Source organism: Trachypithecus francoisi, unplaced genomic scaffold (assembly GCF_009764315.1).
Source record: "Trachypithecus francoisi isolate TF-2019V2 unplaced genomic scaffold, Tfra_2.0 Lachesis_group11, whole genome shotgun sequence".
NCBI classification, from domain to species: Eukaryota; Metazoa; Chordata; class Mammalia; order Primates; family Cercopithecidae; genus Trachypithecus; species Trachypithecus francoisi.
The window spans coordinates 86592742-86614229 of NW_022681456.1; the positions used below are offsets into that span (position 1 = coordinate 86592742).

The 21488-nt window shown below is 48.2% G+C and overlaps 1 protein-coding gene across 5 annotated transcripts in view; it reads left to right on the plus strand.

Annotated features, from left to right (window-relative positions):
- The window catches only part of VDR (vitamin D receptor), a 63576-nt gene that overhangs the window by 17254 nt on the left and 24834 nt on the right, over nt 1-21488 (plus strand). For 2 of the 5 annotated variants that reach the window (XM_033222288.1, XM_033222287.1), the window contains 2 exons: nt 4873-4953; nt 8546-8693. In XM_033222288.1, the coding sequence (XP_033078179.1) occupies nt 4935-4953; nt 8546-8693 (167 nt within the window). In that variant the 5' untranslated portion in view covers nt 4873-4934. Of the gene's footprint in view, nt 1-1199; nt 1303-4872; nt 4954-8545; nt 8694-21488 lie in introns of those variants that run through there. The other 3 variants (XM_033222289.1, XM_033222290.1, XM_033222286.1) reach the window with 2 other exon arrangements.

Below are 21488 nucleotides of genomic sequence, written 5' to 3' on the forward strand. Positions count from 1 at the left end.
CTCCAGGTGCAGGCCACAAAGGCAGACGCTGTCTGTGCTACCACCTTACTCACTCTTCTTATGGGGATCATGATCAAACCTGGGAAGTTGATAGGGTCTAAATCAAAATTAAGTGTAATCCAGGCTATCTTCTGCGGCTTCTCCCCTGCAACCTCACTCACGACATAAGCATTGTAGAGTGTTATTTTTATGATAATTTTCTGACTGATGGAAGTGAAGTGTCTTAGGGCTTAGTGCCTTAGAAAAGTCTAAGAGTCTTAGAAAAAGGGATCCTTTTTCTTTTTAATTTTTCTTTTCTTCTTCTTTTTTTTTTTTTGAGATGGAGTTTCACTGTTGTCACCCAGGCTGGAGTGCAACGGTGCGATCTCAGCTCACTGCAACCTCTGCCTCCCTGGTTCAAGAGATTCTCCCGCCTCAGCCTCCTGAGTAGCTGGGATTACAGGCACACACCACCATCGCTGGCTAGTTTTTGTGTTTTTTTTTTTTTTTAGTAGAGACGGGGTTTCGCCATGTTAGCCAGGCTGGTCTCGAACTGCTGACCTCAAGAGATCCACCAGCCTGGGCCTCCCGAAGTGCTGGGATTACAGGCATGAGCCACCGCACCTGGCCAGGGCTCCTTTTTCTAATGTGCATATGGCACCATACGTGGCCCCCAATCCTCCTCTAGAGCTCCTGTGTGAATGGCCTAGTAGGTTTGTCTAACACGGCTGCAAAGAGCTGTCTAGGAGCAGCCATTGAAAGCCATGGGGGCTGTTCCATCTGTGCATGATACAGAGCTTTCTAAGCATAGAGTCATCCAAAGAGAGTGGATTGCCATGGGAGGTGGTTCTCCAGTAGGAAAATTATTCAAACATGGGCTGGAAAACTGTTTGGCTAGAATATCATAGAAGAAATTTAAGATGATTGGACTAGGTGGTGCTGTTGCCTTCCAATCTTGAGATTTTCTGAGCTGAATGTTATCTATTGGGTTTTACTGTGGACATTGTGGTCTGTAGAAAATAATTTCTAACCATTCTTACCCATATTTAAAATGTGTGTGTTTGAAGGAGCTGGGGAGACAGTTGGGGCAGGAAGTAGTTTGGATATGTTCTATTTATACAGTAAACCCTTTCCTCTCCCCCTTATTATCACTCTGTTCCCTGTCAGCTTCTTCTGGGAGATACTGAGACTGTTCTGGACAAAGAAAATGGGTACATGTTGGGGATGGTGGAGAAGGAAGAGAGGGTATCACCTTAGCTGGCCATGATATTGCTGTGCCTGAGTTATGCACCAGGCAAAAAGAGATGACAAATAAAAAGTCAGGTAGGTCATGCAGTGCTCAGCACTCGATGGGGCAGAGTTTAAGGGATGATGAAATGAAAAATAGCAAGACAAGGGTGTGTGTGCACAAGTGCATGTGCAGTTGTGGCTGGCGGACACACAGGCATATCTTCTCCTAGAAAAGCCCAACACGTGGTTGACTGTGTGTGTGGCAATTTTAGGAAGAAAAAGAATTGTCTCTCACTCTATGGGGAAGTAGCTTAGCTTTCCATTTCTTTCTAGAAGGAGTGGGAACTTTGAAACAATGTCAACAATTAGAAAGCCCAGTTTAGATCACCCCAGTCCCAACCTGGCGGAGAGAGAACCCCTCTCCTGGGGTCGATTAGGGGCCACATCTTTTGTGCCCTTCCTGCTCATTGGCATCTAAGGATGAGTGAGTCTCACTCACTGAGGCATGAATGTTGGGGTTCATCTGGCTAGTGAGGGATTAGGGAGAAAGCTTCATCTCATTTAAGGCCTTCTTGCCTGGCATGGCTTACACCTGTCACCCCAGCTACTTGAGAGTCTGAGGTGGAAGATTGCTTGAGCCTAGGAATTAGAGGCTGCAGTGAGCTGTCATTGTGCAACTGCACTCCAGCCTGGGTAACAGAGGAGACCTTGTCTCTTAAAAAGAAAAAAAAAACAGTGCTTCTCATGATGGGAATTCCAGTCTTGGAGTTGCATGCTCTCAGAGCTGGAAAAGACGCTAGTGATCAGACTTCGTGTCCACTCCACGGTCCTTCTCAGAGTCACAGCTTTACCACCCTTAGGAGGGTCCAGTCAATGTGGAGTTAAACTGAGCCATGAGGGACTTTGATGTTTGCCTTCCCAGGGCTCTGCCCAGGACACCTGGCAGTCATCACCCTGCAAGACTGCCGTAGGCGAGACTGCCCTGGGGATGCCCATTTAACAGAAGCTGTCGCAAGATGGGGCCGCCTGTGGTGTGGGCTGACGGGCAGATGTGTAGGAGAGGCAATGGTTGTGGCTTCAGTGACTGGAAGGAAATATGTTATCTTCTCATTTCTTGCTAAGGCAAGGTCAGGACTGGGGTCAGGGTCAGGCAGGGGTTTTGATGTGGGATGCAGGCCCTGGAGGGATGGAAGCCAGGGGCTTTCTACAGAGTTGAGCTCCTCCCCCTCTGCTTCTCTGAGGCTCAGTGCTGGGGGTTTGGTGTTTCTAAAGCAGGGTCAGGAGAGGGTTGCTCTGGGGACGGTCCCAGCAAAAGCAGTGGGATGTTCTCTGTACTCAGAACATGAATTGCTGGTGGGGTGGGCGTGTGACGTGGCAGAGAGCAGGTATTAAGCAGTTTTCCACCTGTCCTCTTTTCCATCTTGTGTCTTTGCCCCACTTTCCTATAGGTTTGCACTTGGACTTAGAGGCCGTATCTAGGATATCTCTCCTAAAAGGACCATCCAGTACTGGAAAGTTGACTGAGGAGGAGAAGCTCATCTATTGAATGGGATTTTCCCAGATGAGAGGGGCTGGGTGACAGAAAGTGGATGGATCCTGGCTGAGGCCTGCCATCCCTTGGCCTGGGACCCTTGGAAGGACAGGAACAATCCCCAGGTTCTTCCCTCATGACCTGGGGATTGTTCTCTGCATTGCTCCCGACTTAGTGGAAGTGAAAGGTGTCCAGGGCTTAGGGATGCAGAAATGACTCAGAGCTAAGCTACCTAGATTCAAATCCAGCTCCACAGTACAATCACCTTCCCTGCACCTCAGTTTCCACCCCTAACCTGGGGCAATAAAGTATCCACTGGAGGAGGCTGTTGTGAGAGTGAAGTAAGTGAGTACACAGGAAAACCATGGAGCAGGGCCCAGTGCGGAGCAGTAGGCATCTGCTCTGATGATTGTCATTGGAAAAGGACCCAGTTGGGCACTACAATCAGCCGTCCTTGTTTGGCCCCAGGCACCACTGCCTGCCTGGCTGTGGGACCCTGGGCAAGTCACTCAGAGTGCTCTGAACTTTGGCTTTGCTACCTGTAAAGTAGGACTGCTCCCTGCCTCACAGAACTGTTGTGAGGGCTAAATGAAACAATGTATGCAGAGCTTAGTAGGCCTGGCATGTAGTAAATACTCCAGAAACATTTTTTTAAGTTCCAAGGTGGTGGTCTACCTGGATGTCACCTCTGACCTCTGAAAACCACAGGGATTGAGGATAGGAAGGCAGTGCTCCTTTCTGCGTCCACCTTGTCCCCACCTCACCTTCCTGCCCACCAGGAAAGGAGCCTGAGGAGTCAATAAGGCCAGAGGGGGAACCCCGCAGAGCGTGGTCAGCTGGGAAGGACTTGGGCAGTAGGGGCAGAGGGAGCAAAGGAGGGCCTGGCTTGGGAGTATGTGGCAGCACGCCTGTCCTCAGCAGACACCTCCCACTGCCCATGCCCCTGGTGGGGGCCAGCCCAGCTTAGGTTATCTCGGCTCATTGTCCACTGGTGCTTTCCTCGATGCTCCCTGGGAACTGGTAGTGCTGGAAGGGGTGGCAAGTGGCCTCAGCCGGCTCACAGTTCTGGGACTGGGCCCAGGTCTTGAAAGCCCCTTGAGCTCTCCTTCTTCCCTGCTTAGGCTACTGGAAGACAGAGGTCTCCAAAGAAAAACAAAAGCTGAGATCTAGACATACTCCATCTGGGGTCTGACTTAAAGGCCTTTGCCAGGGTCACCTCCTGTTGGCATCAGAGAAGGAAACTCTTTGTGTGTGTGTGTGTGTGTGTGTGTGTGTGTGTGTGTGTGTCTGTCTGTCTGTCTGTCTACGTCTGCAGGTGGGCAAGCAGGGCTGGGTGGGAGTGGAAGTGGAAAGGGTACAATTCTGCCCGTCCCTCGTTGCTGGCCCCCCCTGCCAGCCACTAAGATCCAGAGTCTGGGCACCAGAGTCAGCCCTACTGCAGCTGGGGGTGTTGAGTGTGTCTGGGGAAGAGCTAAAAGTGGCAGAAAACATCCTGTTTGAAAGCAATACATTGCTGTATTTAACCCCTGCAGCACCTGCTCCGCCTACACCCAGTCTCCACAGACAGGAGATCTCAGACACCTGCCTTTGAAGCTGTCCCAAGAGGCCAAGGCTGTGGGCTGCCATCCAAGTCCGCCCCATTCCCAACTCCTGTGCGCCTCGTCCATTGCCCTGCCTTGGGCAGCTGTCTTCCCGCTCTTAGCAGTGGGCCACGTGGCCCAGTTGCTCTGCTTCCTGAGCTGCCTACATTCTGGAGATGGAGGGGGTAGTGGGGGTCTCCCTAAGGAAAAGGCCCTTCTTCCCTCCTGACCCCCTGGGCTGTGAGAGGAGGAGGAGTGCCTAGGCGGGAGGTTGTTTCCTTCTGCCTGGGGCTGGTTGCCGCCACCCCTTCCCACGGCTCCTGCTACTCCCTGCCTCGAGGGAGGGCCATCCTGGCTGCTGCCCAGCCTCCACCCCCACATCTCTGCCAGCGATGACATGGCATGCCTGCCCCCAACAAGCCACTTATGTTTGCAGTCCCTGATCTGGGGACTAAAGTTCCTGGAAAGATCCTCTCATGCCCACTTCCTTAGAGACGGGTGAGGCGGTCCGTGCTCCACTTTAGATAAAAGGTTTCCCCTTCTTCATTTCAGAAGGTTTTGGGTCTGAAGTATCTGTGAGACCTCACAGAAGAGCACCCCTGGGCTCCACTTACATGCCCCGTGCTCCTTCAGGTAGGTGTTTCCTCATTAGCCACAACTTCCCTGGCTTGCTGTTTTCAAGGGGCAAGGGTGGGCCATAAGAAGGTGGTGGGCAGGGGAAGGAAGGGGTACCACTCAGGATCTTGCAAGGTGGGTCCTGAACCAGCAGAGTCTGCAGCTGAGATGCATGAGTGTGTGGGGTGCGGGTGGGAGTTCAGAGAAGGGCTCAGGAGACGGGGCTTGCTGGCTCCGGCCATGACCCTGGCTGGGCTCTCCTGTGCATATGATGTTTCCTATTCAGCCCCCATCTCCTCTTTCTCTTTCCTGCCTTCTGTAGTCTCTGCCTGTCATTCCTGGGACTTTCAGCTTTCAAGCCGCAGAGGCTTGGGCATCTTCTCCACATGTGGACTCTGGTCTTGGGCGCTGACTTCTTGATAGCAACAAATAACCTTAAGCAGGGTTGGGTCTTCTGTCAGCTCCCCTGAAATGGGCCTCTGGCGGCTCAATCCAGCCTTTCCAGCCTTCACCCCCAGCATGGAGACTTCCTGATGTCAGGGCAGCACCCCACCCCATTGCAGGACTGCCCTGTTGCTGTGCTGTGGTAGTATGTTGTTCCAACTCGCTTGCATCATAGCATCTCCAAATGAGCCCATGTGATGCTGAACATGTGTCGGACTGATTTAACAGATATTCCTTCCTAGCCCCCATTTGATTTCTCTGTTTTCCACGAAATCCACCGGACACTTGGGAGCCTGGATGACCCAGACTCTGTAGCAACACCGTGATGACTCGGAGCTGCAGCATCTCAGCTGACCCAGGGTTAAGCCACAAGGATCCTGGATGGTTTCCCCTATTGCCCCACAATGATATTGGGCCTCCGGGATGCTGGCAACATCTTGACTGTGTGCTATGTTCTAAAACCTGCAGGCGTCAGCTTGGAATTGGGATGGTCTTTGGGGACAATGTTGATAGACCCACAAGCACTTTTCTATTTCTAATTGTTTTTAAATTATGAAATGTTTATATAGTCAGAAGGACCTGCAAACACAGATGTACAAAACATAGATGTAGTGTTTTGATAATAGTAATAAGAAGATACCATATACTCACTACTCAAAGAAATAGAATACTGCTACTACATAATGCATACCCCTCCCCAATCTTATCTCTCCAAAGGTTTCTGTTAGTCATTCCTTTGTTCTTTTTTTCTGAAATTTTCTTATAGGTTAAGGGGGTACCTGTGCAGGGTTGTTACAAAGGTATGTTGCATGATACTGAGATTTTGAGTATGAATGGTCTCCCAGGTAGAGAGCATAGTACCCAATAGGTTGTTTTTCAGCCCCTGCCCCCGTCCACTTGTATTCCCAGTGTCCATTGTTCTCATCTTTATGTCCATATGTACATGATGTTTAGGTCCCACTTATAAGTGAGAGCATGGGCTATTTGGTTTTCTGTTTCTGGCTTAGTTTCCTTAGGATGATGGTCTCCAGCTGTATCCATGTTGCTGCAAAGGACAAAGGACTTGATTTTGTTCTTTTTTATGGTTGCAAGCATTTCAGTGTGTGTGTGGGTGTGTGTGTACACATATATATGTGTGTGTGTGTATATACGTATACATATATATGTATACGTATATACACACACACACACACGCACACACATATACTGCATTTTCTTTATCTAGTTCAGAGTTTATGGGCACCTGGGTTGATTCCATGTCTTTGCTATCACTACAATGATCTTTGTTCTTTTTCTGAAAGTGCTTCTCTCTTTATATATAGGTATATATTTATACTTGCTAAACTTTAATGTATATATACTTGCTAAACTTTATATAAAAGTATGTTTTAATGTATATATAATATATACATATGTGTATATGTATAAGTATATATGTATAATATATACTTAATGTATATATTATATATACATTAGAGTTTAACAGGTATAAGTCTAGCTGTGAATGAAATTAGCAATAGTGTCACTATTATTATTAGGATGGTTCAAAAGTAATTACGATCTTTGCCATTATTTTCGATGGCCAAAACCACAATTACTTTTGCACCAACCTAATACATTAAGGGTTCCAGAAAAAGAAAAGCTAAATGAGGTTAGGGAATCTCCGAGGTCTGTCTGTGACCGGGATTCCCTCTGTCCCTTTGGGACTGGTGATACTATATTCTTGCTTATCTGCACCACTTCTTTCCCTTGGTGTGAAGCTCTTTGGGGAATTTTTAGAAAGTATTTGTTTTATTCATTTGGCAGTAGTAGTTTCTAGACATATCTTAAAGTTTGGTCTTCTCTGGGCCTCGTTTGTAAAGGGGATGATGATAATAGCATCTACACCATGGAGTGGCATGAAGGTGAAATAAGACTTAATGAGCTTTGATATTCCACACCCTTGATCAGAGATCATGGGCCTAGTCATTGAAAAGTAGCTCAGAGCCTCCCAAGGGCCCCCAGAATCTGCCTCTGTCACCCAGGGGCAGGAGGAAATGGTACCCTGGGATGGAGTGGGTTCTTATTTCTTCTTTCCTGGCTTTCTTATTTTTCTTCTGACATGAGGGACCCTTTGCCTTGGGTCAAAGGGGTCACTGAAACCTGTAATGACCCTTTTGAGGATTCGGATAAAGCTGGGAGAACTGGGAGGCAGTGGGGTCTGAAAGCATTTTAGGGCAGTCTGAGGTATTCCAGAATCATCTCTGAGCCTAACAGTAGACAGGATTAGACGCAGCAGGCAAAGCCAAGGGCCCAGTTTTGGCTAATGAAAGAGTCATGCCAGCTGCTTCCTGAGAAGATCCTCTCAAAGCTGTGGCCTTTCGTTTCTTCTGTCTCTTCTCCTTTTCCTCAAGTGTGAAATCCATCTCTAGATGATAATGTCTATTTATAAAAACCATCTCTGAAAACACAATTAATTGTACAGGACTCACATGACTCAGAAGGACATTCAAAATAATGTTTTAAGTATTATTGCCCAAAAAAGGGGGGAAGTATCTTGAAATTTTGATCATCTTGGTACCAGAACAAAAGGGGCATAAGCCTATTAGCCCTGAGCTTTATGGTTGCAAGGAGCTGGGGCTGGAATGACCAGGGCACCTAAATCACCTAAATCACTCCTCACCCTCAAGAGGAGGAGGCCTGAGGGTTTCTCTTCACATGTAGGTGCTGAGGCTGAGGGAGGACTCTCGTTTTCCCTTGGAGGGGGCATTGGGCAGGATAGAAGCCCCTGATCTGGTTCAGGTCTGTGCCTGAGGCAGAGCTAGTGCCAGTAGTATGCATGGGTTCATTCATATGATCCTTGCACCCTGGAAGTAAAACACCTTTTCCAATGCAGACAGTGGGGGCATGCAGAGATGAACCACTAAACCCAAGTTAGCCTGACAGATGCAACATCTGAAACCAGGCAGCTGATTCCAAGCCATGTTGTAGGGAGAATCATATATGAGAGCTCAAAAGGCACTGTGCTCAGGCCTGGGCCTTGGGGAGATGCCAACCCTTGCTGAGCTCCCTGGGGGTGGGAGATGGGGGCGGTGGGATGAGGCTAGGGGGTGGGTGGCACCAAGGATGCCAGCTGGCCCTGGCACTGATTCTGGCTCTGACCATGGCCTGCTTACTCTTCTTACAGGGATGGAGGCAATGGCAGCCAGCACTTCCCTGCCTGACCCTGGAGACTTCGACCGGAATGTGCCCCGGATCTGTGGGGTGTGTGGAGATCGAGCCACGGGCTTTCACTTCAATGCTATGACCTGTGAAGGCTGCAAAGGCTTCTTCAGGTGAGGCTTCTTCCCAGGCTCTCCCCAAGGGAAAGGGAGGGAGAAGAAGCAAGGTGTTTCCATGAAGGGAGCCCTTGAATTTTTCACGTCTCCTTCCTTGCAATGTCCATGGAACATGCGGCGCTCACAGCCATAGGAGCAGGAAGGTCTTGGTGAGTGCTTTCTTCTTTTCCCTCCTCTCAGCTCCAGATGTGTCCTCTGACTCACTTGGAAATTGCTTTCCTGAGGTTGCTGTGTGGGTCTCTATCTTTCCATTACACCTGTGACCCACAGCCTCCTGCACCAACCCATGTGTCCATCCTTCCAGAGTGAACCTCCTCCCTGTTGATGATCATAGCTTCCTCACTCAAGACACAGACATGTCTTTGGGGAAAGCCCAAGGACATGGCTTCAGAGCTTGCCTTTCCATCCAATCCAAACTGTTTCTTGGAACATGGGAAATGGCACCTCTTGTCGGGTCATCATGATCTGTATCCGTGTCTTCACCCAAGAATTGTTTGTCCTGGTCTGAAAGTCAACCTTGGAACACCCAGTCAGTGTCAGGAATGTACCCGCATTCCTGTTTGATCAGGGCCAGTTTCTTTACCAACACACTCCCCTTACATGAGCCCAGGATTACAGGTGTGACAGGTGTGGGGAAAGCACTGGAGGTTCCCATCCAAAGCCAGGGTGGGAGGGTGGGAAAGGGGTGAATTGGGGCGGGAACTGGGAATCGTGAGAAATTAGCATTTGGCATGTATTGGAGAGACAGAGAGAGTAGCCTGAAAGAAGGCAGCCAAAACAGAGCTTCTGTCTAGCAGTCTGGACCGGAGGTGACTATGGCAGGGCTCTAACCATCAAATGAGGAAAGCACAAATCAAGTCCAGAGGAAGATGCTGAGGTCGGCTTGGTTGTCTAAATTGGAGTGCTCTCCTCACCTTGGGGGCACAGTGAATTCAAGTCCAGGTGCTTATGTGGGACTCTTACTCAAGGACTTGGGGGCTCTCTGTCAACACAAGCTCCCAATTCACCTGCCCTCTATCCCAGGAATCAGCAGGCCCAGAGTTTCATGGCCTTGAGCAATTGCTGGGCAGCGGGATTTCTGTGGGTGCTAATTGCCTGTTTGGCCTGGCACTGACTGCCCGCTTCGCTTCCTGGCAACCTACTCCCTAGCTCAGGGAACCAGACAAGCAGCATCGCTGGCTCTAAGTCCTGTTGCTGCATTTGCCAATCCTTGGGCCAGAGGTCCACGCATCCTGCAGGGTGGGCCTTCTAGAGCCCTGGTTGTGTGTCCCAGGTGACACATGGACCCTTTTCTGCCAGGTCCTGGGACTTGGGGGGCTGCCTTGGGTGCTGATGAAAGGGGAATCTAATGCACACCTCAGAGCCTGCTTACTACCATGTAACCCATCAGAAAGGCGTGGTCTGGGGTGCTGGCCATGGCAATAATTTATGGGATATCCTTGCTCAAATGGATGTCCTTGACATCTCTAGGCTTTAGTTAACTCAACTAATGGCATGCATGTATTGATATCCAGCCCCTCTGCTATATAGTGTTAATCTGAGGATTAATGAGATGACATATAAAAAAGTGCTTTGAAAAACACTTTTTTCAGTCTGATGAAAAAAGCTGAGATTTTTTAGCCTGATGGGCCACTACTGCTGCCCTTCATGGAACCATGCTCTCATAAAATAAACAAAAGTCGCACAGCCAGCCAGCAACCCAGTCACTTTCCTCGTGTGTGTGTGTGTGTTTAATTTTTTTGTAGTGATGGGGCCTCCCTATGTTGCCCAGGCTGGTCTCAAACTCCTGGGCCCAAATGATCCTTCCATCTTGGCCTCCCAAAGTTCTAGGATTAGTGGCATGAGCCACCATGTCTGGCCTTGTGTTTCTTTCACTCATTCCCTCACCAGACTTGAATCAGCATTTATGATCTGGCATTGGGCTAGGAGCTGTCAATATGGAGTTTCTCACCGAAGGTCATATCTTGTCAATCTGCAACCAAAACATTTGGTTATGGAGTCTCTACCCTCAAATCCACTCTCTCCTCCTAGGCCTCCTTCCCCCTGAGATCCAGTTCTAGGAAATGAGAATCTTAGATGGCAGCTGGTTGGGTGGTGACATATTGAACGCCAGTTCCTCACTGGAGTGGCTCTGACTGCTGTGCATCTGTGGTTGCTGCCCTTGGACACACCACTAGGCTGGGAATCCTCAGGACAGGAATGTGTGAGGCATCTGGGTGGAGGGAGGACAGGTCCTATCATGCCCCAGGCTTGAGTGTGGAAGATGGCAGAATGAACAAGAATGGTATGTTTGTAGTCTGTGTCACCACAGACTGACAGAGTGACTGTGTTGCTTGTGGGCACATGATGCCACCTTAACCCACCGTCAATCCACCTCGACAAGAGCCCTTAGAATCTGTTGCTGGCTGTTGGTCACAACCACTGCCTGCAATGCCTGGCACTATGGGCTGCAGACTGGTTTTGTCTTGTTACCCTGTCCTCAGTCTACCTTACTTAGATCTTTACTGTCCCTGTCTTAATGACTAAGTCAGACTGCTACATTCTAAAGGGCCAACATGTCTGTCACTTGCTTGAGGATGTGGAAGAAAGAGAATGAGTGGTATTATCTATGGATTGTCCAAGAGTAATGTTCAGAAACTTGAGGGAAGGTCACTGAAGCTGTCAAGAAAGACAGCTGCAAGGTTCTGAATTTTGTTTGATATGTAAATAAACAAACACACATGTGCACACACACACACGCAGACAGTCAATCTTCATTATTCATGGATTCTGTATTTGCAAATCTGCCCACTTGCTAAAATTTACCAAAATCAATATTTGCAGCCCCTTTGTGGTCATTTGTGAACATGTGCAGAGCAGTGAAAAACTCGCATGGCTTGGCACCTATCTTCCCAGCCAAGGTCTTCACAATCTATTTAGTGCCACCTTTTTTACCTTTTTGTGATTTTTGTTGGTGACTTTGCTGTTTAAAACAGTTCCCAAGTGTAGTGCTGCACTGCTGTCTGGTGTTCCTAAGTGCAAGGCTGTGATGTGCCTTACAGGGAAGCTAGGTGTGTTAGACAAGCTTCCTGCAGACAACATTGCTGCTGGCTGTTTGTTCAATGTTAACAAATCAACAATATCTATTGAATAAGATGTTGTTAAACAGAAAACTCACATAAGACAAGGTTATGTGTTGATCAGTTGATGAAAATTTTGTGACCAGAGGCTTGCAGAAACCTCACCCTGTGTTTCCCCCAGGAACAATGTTTCAATATTCACTAATCCAGTGTCCACAGTGACTTTATAGACCATAACTACCGTGAATAATGAGAATCAGCTATACATACATCATTTCTCCTCTTCTTCCACCCTTGATGCCTGCTTCTCCTTCTTTGCTTCATCCAAATTTTATTTGGAAGTTTTCCATTTTGGTCTGGTCTACATAGTTGCTTGAGAACCCTGTGGTTGCTTACATCTGTTTGTGAAAATTTGATCCCAGGAAGCAAGGACAGTATCAGTGGTCTGTACCTTCTCTATGGTGGGCACTGCATCCTTGCATCCTTGGGAACACAGAGATGACAGCAACTAAGTCCTCGCTCTCAAGGAGCTTGCTTGGCCCTTTCCTGTTAGTTATTGATAGACAGCATTGCTTGAATGTTGGGTCACCAGCTGTTTTCCAAGCCCTGGAAACCAGTAATTCAATCCCATTTAACCATCTAGTATTTGGTTTGGCTTCTAAGATAGTTAACTAAACTGCTCTAGGAGCTAGTTGTTATCATCAAAACTAGTCTAAGACTCATAATCTAGCTGAAGTGTGATGATGGTTAGAAGATTAGAGAGGGATCACACTTCTATTGATCTATGATCGGGCATTAGAGGCCATTGCTGGTCAATTCCTCCTGCCAGCTCTTTCATGTTGCTTGTGCTTCTTGATATTCTGGAATACAGGGACATCCTCAGAGAAAGATGATATTTCCAGTGTGAATATAAGGTTGGCACAGGCAGGCTTGTAGATGGCCAGACACCTCTTGGCTATATGTTAACAACTAAAGCATAAGTAAGAGCCAGAGGAGGAAAAACATTTGGAATAGGTCTATTCCAAATGATATATATAGCGGATGATCCATATATGTATATGCATGTGGATGAATATGGTCATGGATGACTTTGTCCGGGATCTGATATAAAGGAAAGGTGTAATGGACAGAGAAGAAAATCAGAGGAACCCCTTTGATGAAGAGAATGAAGGTGGATGGTGAGGTTTAAGAGCTGATCCTGGAAAGCAGGATGAGAAATAGGTCATCGTTTGCCTGCTTATCTTGTCTTCTTCCTCCCTGTTGGGATGCTTTAATCAGGACTCTGCGCAGCTGTGTGCTACAAGCTACAAGCTAACAAAGACAGTGCATAGAAGTGCATTTTCGCTTGCTAGCTCCATGAGGACTTTGTTAATTATGGGTCATGTGGAGTGCAGGGGGCAAAAGGTAGGCTGGCGAGGATCCAGGAACATGAGGAATGTTCTGGCATTCAGGAAGGTCACCCCACTGAAATTTGTGGCTCTTCTAGCAACCTGATGTGAAGGGAAGCAGAGAAATAGGGCAGATGTCCAGGAATTTAAAACCTAAACTGCTTAAAGGAGAGAAAATAGAGAAAAAAGGGAGGAACAGCCACACGGGGTGTTCTATGGGCACAAGTAAATGAGTGACCAAGAAGTCAGTGTTGCTGGAGAGACTTTGTCCAGGTCCAGTTTGGCAGCCAGCCTCCATTCACAGATGTTCATGGATGTGAATGAAAGAGAATGAGTGGGATGATCTATGGATGGTCCAAGAGTAATGTTCAGAAGCTTGGGTCGAGGAGGCCAGAATATTTGGAGAGGGAAGGTCACTGAAGCTATCAAGAAAGCCAGCTGCAAGGATAGGATTTAACATTACCTTTCTGTCACTCTTTTATTTCTTTTGAAATTCAGCACTCTAATCCGGGCTCATTTGCATGACTTTGCACTCAGCACACACTTGAGATCTTCCCTGTGCTTGGGTTATACAGGGCCAGTGGAGAGCATGGTCAGATGTGACCCCACACTTCCAAAGCATCCTTCTAGAGACTGCCTGAATCCCTAGGGGGATTTGTCCTAGAGGAGTCCTTCAAACAGCCTCTGCTTCATGCTCCTGGACTTTGGGAAAGCATGTTTTTGACTGCTGCTCTAGCTTGGATTGAGAGATGGTACATTCCTGATGAGGACCATAGTATATATGAAGATCAGTGTATTAGTCCATATTCACATTGCTATAAAGAACTACCCAAGACTGACTAATTTATAAAGAAAGAGGTTTAATTGACTCATGGTTCTGCATGGATGGGGAAGCCTCAGGAAACTTACAATCATGGCGGAAGGGAAAGGGGAAGCAAGGCCTGTCTTACGTGGCAGCAGGAGAGAGAGAGAGAGCAAGTGAAGGGGGAAGTGCCACACTTTAAAACCATCAGATCTTGTGAAAATTCACTCAGTATCACAAGAACAGCAAGGAGGAAATCTGTCCCCATGATCCAATCATGTCCCAGCAGGCCCCTCCTTCGACACATGGGGATTATAAATCAAGATGGGATTTGGGTGGGGACACAGAGCCAAACCATATCAATCAGATTCCTTGGAGTCAAAGAGATCTTGATTCTAATTCCAGCTTTCACACTTGCTAGCTGTGTGACTTAAAGCAAGTTATTTAACTTTCCTGTGCTTTTTTGTGTCACTTGTAAAACAGGGATAATACCTACCCAAAAGGTTGTCGAGAACATTGGCGATAGTATGTAAAATACTGACCGAGAAAGCTTCCAATGGTGATCACTAGTATCATTATCCCTTTTTAGTGTCTTAGTTTTGTGGACAGACGATCCTTTCTTCCTTTCCTCTAACATGGAAGTTGGAAAGTGTAACTATGTGATGTGTTGGCAGTGGTCTCTGAAAAGAGGTTCTTAAACAGAAGGAGGTATGAAGAGGGAAGGGCTGGGTCAAGGGCTCTGAGAGAGCTTCATGTCAGTCAAAGCCTGGCTGGTGCTCAACAGAACTGGACTGGTGCTCAACAGAACTCAACAGGCTGGCTGGTAGAACTGGCTGGTGATCAACAGAACTGACAGTGGTTGCTGTAACTAGCACAGGGGGCTATGGCTCTAGACATCAGGAGCTATAGCATATAAAACAGCAATATGGTTTCAAACTCTGCTGCCTGCAGGCTTCCATGCTAGGCACCCAGAGAGCAGGCCTAAGACATGGTGTCTGCTTCCAGGGTCTGAAATTCTTAATAAGATGGTTAAAATCTACTTTAAAATCTACTTTCATCCACTCTCAGCACTCCCTCCCACTGCCTCTTTCTGCTAGTTTCTCTTCTTTCCCTTTATTTAGGGTTTCCTTTGTCCAGGTCCTGTTCCTTTTTCCTTTATTTAGTCCTTACAACCCCCTCTGAAATGTTGCTCCCATTTTACAGATGTGGAAACTAAAGCATGGGAAGGTTAAGTAACTTGGCCAAGGTTGTGCTTTAAGATTTAAACTCAAACAGATCAATCTAACCAAATACTGTATTTCATTTTTAATGTTTAGGTAGTTGTAGTGGGTAGTGGATTTTTTAAAATGTAATGTCATAATATGGCTTTTTTAAAAGCCAACAGCTTCCCGTCTCTATTAAAAATACAAAAAATTAGCTGGGCGTGGTGGCGGGCGCCTGTAGTCTCAGCTACTGGGGAGGCTGAGGCAGGAGAATGGCATGAACCCGGGAGGCGGAGCTTGCAGTGAGCCAAGATCGCGCCACTGCACTCCAGCCTGGGCGACAGAGCAAGGCTCCGTCTCAAAAAAAAAAAAAAGAGCCAACAGCTTAAGAAGATATGTAAGTGAAAAGTAAATCACCTATTCAACCCAATTCTTAGTTCCCTACCTCCTCCGGGAAGCTGTCGCTGTTGCCAGCTCATCGTGTTCGCTTCCAGATTCTTTATGTAAAAGTGCGTATGTGTGTGTTTGTGTGTATGTGTGCACACACGTCACCATTCTGCATCTTGGTTTTATCTACTAAAGAACACTTCTTCAAGCTCATTCCCATTTCAGTCTTCTTCCTATTTCTTTTTCATAGTCACAGCGTATTATATGGAGGTTCCGTAAGAAAAGAAACCAGTCCTGGCTGGGCGCAGTGGCTCATGCCTGTAATCCCAGCACTTTGGGAGGCCGAGGTGGGTGGATCACTTGAAGTCAGGAGTTTGAGACCAGTCTGGCCAACATAGTGAAACCCTATCTCTACTAAAAATACAAAAAAATTGACCAGGCATGGTGGCGCATGCCTGTAATCCCAGGTACTGGGGAGGCTGAAGCAGGAGAATTGATTGAACCTGGGAGGCAGAGGCTGCAGTGAGCCCAGATTGTGCTGCTGCACTCCAGCTTGGGTGACAGAGTGAAATTCTGTCTCAAAAAAAAAAAAAAGAAAGAAAGAAAAAACCAGTCCTCTGTCATGGGCATTTAGGTTCAGTCTTTGGCTTCTCCAGACAGAGCTGCAGTAACCACCGTTGGGCCCATGGAAAGATCTACCCACAGGATAAATACCTGGAAGTCGCTTTATTGCGTTAAAATGTCTGTGCGTTTAACATGCTTGATTCACATTGCCAGTTGCCCTCAAAAAAAAAAAACAAACAAAATTCTGTGCTCTTTTCTGCAGTGTGAACTGTCCTTTAATGTTTTTCTAAACCCACCTGAGGAGAACCCCCTGATGCTGCCTCTCACATACATGTAGGCCCCTATCAAATGATGTAGGTCTTTTTATTCCTTTAGATTCACTGGGGTATAATTGACAGATAGACATGGTCTGTATTTCAGGTGCACAACTCAATGTTCTGCTATACATATACATTGTGAAATGATCACCATAATCAATCTAGTTAGCATTCCCAGCGCCTCACATAGCTCTTTCAGATCAGGAGCTTTCACTAGTTCCTGTATCCTGAGCAGGCGCTGGGATCTCTGTGACACTCAGTGCGGTGGAGACAGAGCCCAGAGGGGATAGTTGACCCTACGCCTGGGTTATGCAACGTGTGTCTCTGCTGGCAGGGGCCACCTACTGGAGAAAGGCCCAACTGTCCCAGGCCTGAGGCCCTGGCCCCAGGCTCTTGATGCCTTTGTGAGGTTTTTGTCTCTTTCTGTTTTGATAAATTGGTCTCTGGCATGAGAATCAGTCAATGTCCTCTCTCACCCCTGGCTTTCTAGAAACTGCATCTATATTTAGCTTGGTTGCCCCACCCCTACCCCCCTTCCTGAGCTGGGGTATAAATGCCAACTAACCAGAGGATGACAGGGTCCAGGCTCAGAGAGCAGCTGAGGCAATGGGCTCTCATGGAAACCTGAAGCTCTTGTTTCTCAAATCCAAACCAGCTCACAGGCAATTAGTATTGGGAGGAAGGCAGGGTAGGGTGTGGACCTTCAGGACAAAGCATAGAGCCAGGGCTGGGCAGTCTGGCTGTCCTGACTCCTCGTGGGCAGAGAGTAAATGACAGCCACACACGTGGAAGTGCCCTTGGAAGGCGGGAGAACAGGGAAGAACAGGACCTCTGAGCCAAGAGGATCTGTGGCCCTGCAAACAGACATGTTGGGCCAGACACACCTCAAAGGCCAGCTCTGGGATCTGAGTTCCAGGGAGCCCCTGGGTCTGGCAGTTGGAGCTGGCGAGCAAGCTTTCTGTACCCTGAACACTGACCCCATGCTCCAGAACGTAACGGTGTTCTCTTCTTTTTCAGTGTTCTCGGGCTTCATATGACAACTCTTAAGCAAAAGCAAGAGCACCAAACTTTTTTTTTTACCCCCAGTACTTTCTCTTTTATTTTTTATTTTTAGAGCTAGGATCTCACTTCAGCACCCACACTGAAGTGCAGTGGCGCAACCTTGGTTCACTGCAGCCTTGACCTCACCAGCTTAAGCCATCCTTCCACCTTAGCCTCCCAAGTAGCTGGGACCACAGGTGCATGCCACCATGCCTGGCTAAATTTTTTTTTTTTTTATCTTATACAGGGTTTCACCATGTTGACCAGGTTGGTCTCGAACTCCTGAGCTCAAGCCATGTGCCCACCTCAGCCTCCCAAAGTGCTAGGCTTGCAGGCGTGCTCACGCCACCACGCCCAGTCCCAGTACTTTCTCTTAACTCAGCACTGCACTGTTTTCTCTTCCCATTCCTAGCCTCTTTCCTGTTGTCAGGCAAAGTGGGGCTGAGTGGCAATCTCCAGCCCTCCTGTGTATAGACGTCTGAGATGGAGCTTCATATTTAAAGCGACATGAGAAAGATGAGAGAAAGATGGGGAAGCACTGGAATCTCTTTTCAGGCAACCCTGCAGCTGGCTCCACTTGGGCTGCCCCCAAGTGAGGGTCAAATGCAGGCTCCCTGGAGCCTGGGGAAGGACAGATGGGGCCCCTGATAGGCCCTGGGGCCTCAGGAAGCTCTCAGCCCTGGGCCCGGTCTGCTGAGAGGCTTTGGTTCACATCACTGGAGGTGGTGGCTGGGCTAGGCTGACGATGTGCTGTCTTCTTGGTGCCCATGGCCTTGCAGGTTTAACAGGAAGAGCTCTGAGCCAGACAAAACAGCCAGTGGGAGGAAAGAGCAGCTCCTCAGCGACCAGAGCGAAATGCCTGGTTGTTGAAAAAAAAAAAAAAAAGGAAATGAGAGTTTCTTCTGAAATAGAAACTTCTGGTCCTTGAGTAAGTTTAGAGAATTACGGGCATTCTGAGGCTTGAGCATTTGTGGTGACGGACGAAGCCTCAAGAACCACAAGGTTGGTGGGAGGGACACCAATCTCATGTCCTGGAATACACAGATGTGCCCTGTGGGGATGATTGTATCTCGTTTCTGGGGAATGCTACCAGTTCTCAAGGTGCTTCCATATTCTCTTGTCCCTCCAGAAAAGCGGCAGTAAACAAATAGAGGTGAAAGGCAAAAGGCTTTTTGTTTCCACAAAGATGGAAAAAAGCCTGGTGTATAACTTCTTTCTTGTTAGCTACTGCAGGGTTAGGACTGGGCCTGAGGCAGGCTTGACTTGGAGCTAAGGAGCCCCTGAGAGCCTGGTGCTGCTCCACCTCCCTGACAACCCCGGCTCTGCGGTAGGCCCCTTGGGGTGATGAGGGTCGCCACAGCAGGGTACCAGAGTCAGGGTCCAAAACCAACAGCAGCTGCTTCCTTGATTGTTGGGTCATTCTTGGCCTTGAGCCACCTGGGGCTGCTTAGGACATCAACTTCACTGAGCACTTTAAGTTTCTGGGGTTGAAAACAATCCAGGAAGCTAAAGGCTAAGCCTCAGATCCCTAAGACTTCCAGACCTAGAAGCCTGCACTTCTTGCTGAATATCCTCACCCATAAGTTGCTTAACCTGAGTGTTCCCACGTATGAAGGGAAGGAGTTACACTGACAGTCTCTTGGGCCCTTTATGGATCTAAGAGTCTAGGCCTGCCTGGGACTGCCAGCAGAGCCCTACTCTTACCTCTTCTCTGTCCCGGGGGCTGAGTCGGTGTGGTCCCCAGCTGTCCCTTTGCTAGAGCAAGCTTGTCAATTGATGAGTGCGATTGCCCTCAACCCCGTGTGTGTGCTAATGAACATGAACAGTGAGTCATGTTTTACCAAGAATCCTAACTCACGCGTGGTCCCTGAGCAGACGTCAGTAGCTCATTTCCAGGAAGGAAATGGTTGGGCTGGGCTTTGGCTGGGAAGGCTTAGGCATCTTCACACTCAGCAGTTCCTTGGAAGATGCTGCTGCTCATGCAGACGGTGATTCCACCACCACCTTTCCCCAACTAACTATGTCAGAAAAGTGGGGCCCACTTCTGCTGGGGCTGGGAGGAGGACAGGACTTTCAGGACACGGATGATGAAAAGCCTCTAGGGACGTGCCTCAGGGAGGTGTCCTTTATGCAGCCTCCCAAAGTCCACGTGGTATGACTGGCAGTGGGAGAGAATGTTCGAATTAGGAAAATGAGCCCTTAAACTTGCACACTTGTGCGCACTTTATGGATCTATCACAACTTACATAGGCTACAGGGGTGCCACTTTTCTTTTCTTTCTTTTTTTTTTTTCTTTTGAGACAGAGTCTCATTCTGTTGCCTAGGCTGGAGTGCAGTGGTGCCATCTCGGCTCACTACAACCGCCACCTCCCAAATTCAAGCGATTCTCCTGCCTCAGCCTCCCGAGTAGCTGGGACTGTAGGCATGTGCCACCGTGCCCCGCTAATTTTTGTATTTTTAGCAGAGATGGGGTTTCACTATGTTGACCAGGCTGGTCTTGAACTCCTGACCTCGTGATCCACCCACCTCGGCCTCCCAAAATGCTGGGATTACAGGCCTGAGCTACCACGCCCGGCCTCAAGGGTGCCACCTTTCTAGCTAAGAACACTTTAGTAGTTTTCTGGGTTTTTTTGTTTTTGGGTTTTTGTTTTTTTCAGAGAGGGTCTTGCTCGGTTGCCCAGGCTAGAGTGGAGTGGCATGATCTCGGCCCACTGCAACCTCTGCCTCCTGGGTTCAAGCAATTCTCCTGCCTCAGCCCCCAGACCCCAAGTAGCTGGGACTACAGGCATGCACCACCATGGCCAACTAATTTTTGTATTTTTAGTAGAGACGGGGTTTTGGCATGTTGGCCAGGCTAGTCTCGAACTCCTGACCTCAGATGATCCGCCCACCTCGGCCTCTCAGAGTGCTAGGATTACAGGCGTGAGCCACCGTGCCCAGCTCTAGTTTTCTGTTCCTGCAGAATTCCTGCTTTCTCTTCCTTTCAAAAATCCAAGGCCAGGCCTCAGGATTTCCACCTGCTTGTCTGGCCCCTTCTATTTCTGGGCAGGTTCTGGGATGTCTAGAGCTATGGTTTGGGCCTTTTCTCCCTTCCATGTGCATGTCTATCCCCAGAACTGGAGCTATTCCTGTCACAGGTCTCTAGACTCTAGAAGACTTCATGCTGAGACTAGCATCCTTACTTCTCATAGCAGCTCATTAAATGTTACTATGCTGGCTACTCTGGAGATTTCAATATTTAAAAAGGTTTTTTCTAGGGAAATGCACTTGCGTCATTTCCTGTGTAATTTTTTAAAATGGGAAGGGGAGCAGAGTACTGTAAAAGTAAGTATAAGAGTCGGGGTGCGACCGGGCGTGGTGGCTCACGCCTGTAATCCCAGCACTTTGGGAGGCCGAGGCGGGTGGATCATGAGGTTAGGAGATTGAGACCATCCTGGCTAACACGGTGAAACCCCACCCATCTCTACTAAAAATACAAAAGAAAATTAACCGGGCGTGGTGGCGGGCGCCTGTAGTCCCAGCTATTCAGGAGGCTGAGGCAGGAGAATGGTGTGAACCAGGGAGGTGGAGCTTTCAATGAGCTGAGTGAGCCACTACACTGCAGCCTGGGTGACAGAGCGAGACTCCATCTCAAAAAAGAAAAAAAAGAATCGGGGCACAGTGGCTCACACTTGTAATCCCAGCACTGTGGGAGGCCTAGGAGAGGGGATTGCTTCAGCCCAGGAGTTTCAGACTAGCCTGGACAACATAGTGAGACCCCATCTTTATAAAAACATCAAAAAATTAGCCAGGCATGGTGGTATGCACCTGTAGTCCCAGCTACACCGGAGGCTGAAGCAGGAGGATTACTTGAACCCAGGAGGTCTAGACTGCAGTGAGCCGAGATCATGCCACTGCACTTCAGCCTGGGCTACAAAGCAACACCCTGTTCCCGCAAAAAAAAACAAAAATTAAAAGAAAAAAAGTAAGTACAAGCCATGATGGGAGCTGGGCAGGCAATGAAAGGAGAAGTAAGAATCGTTTGGTGCCCAA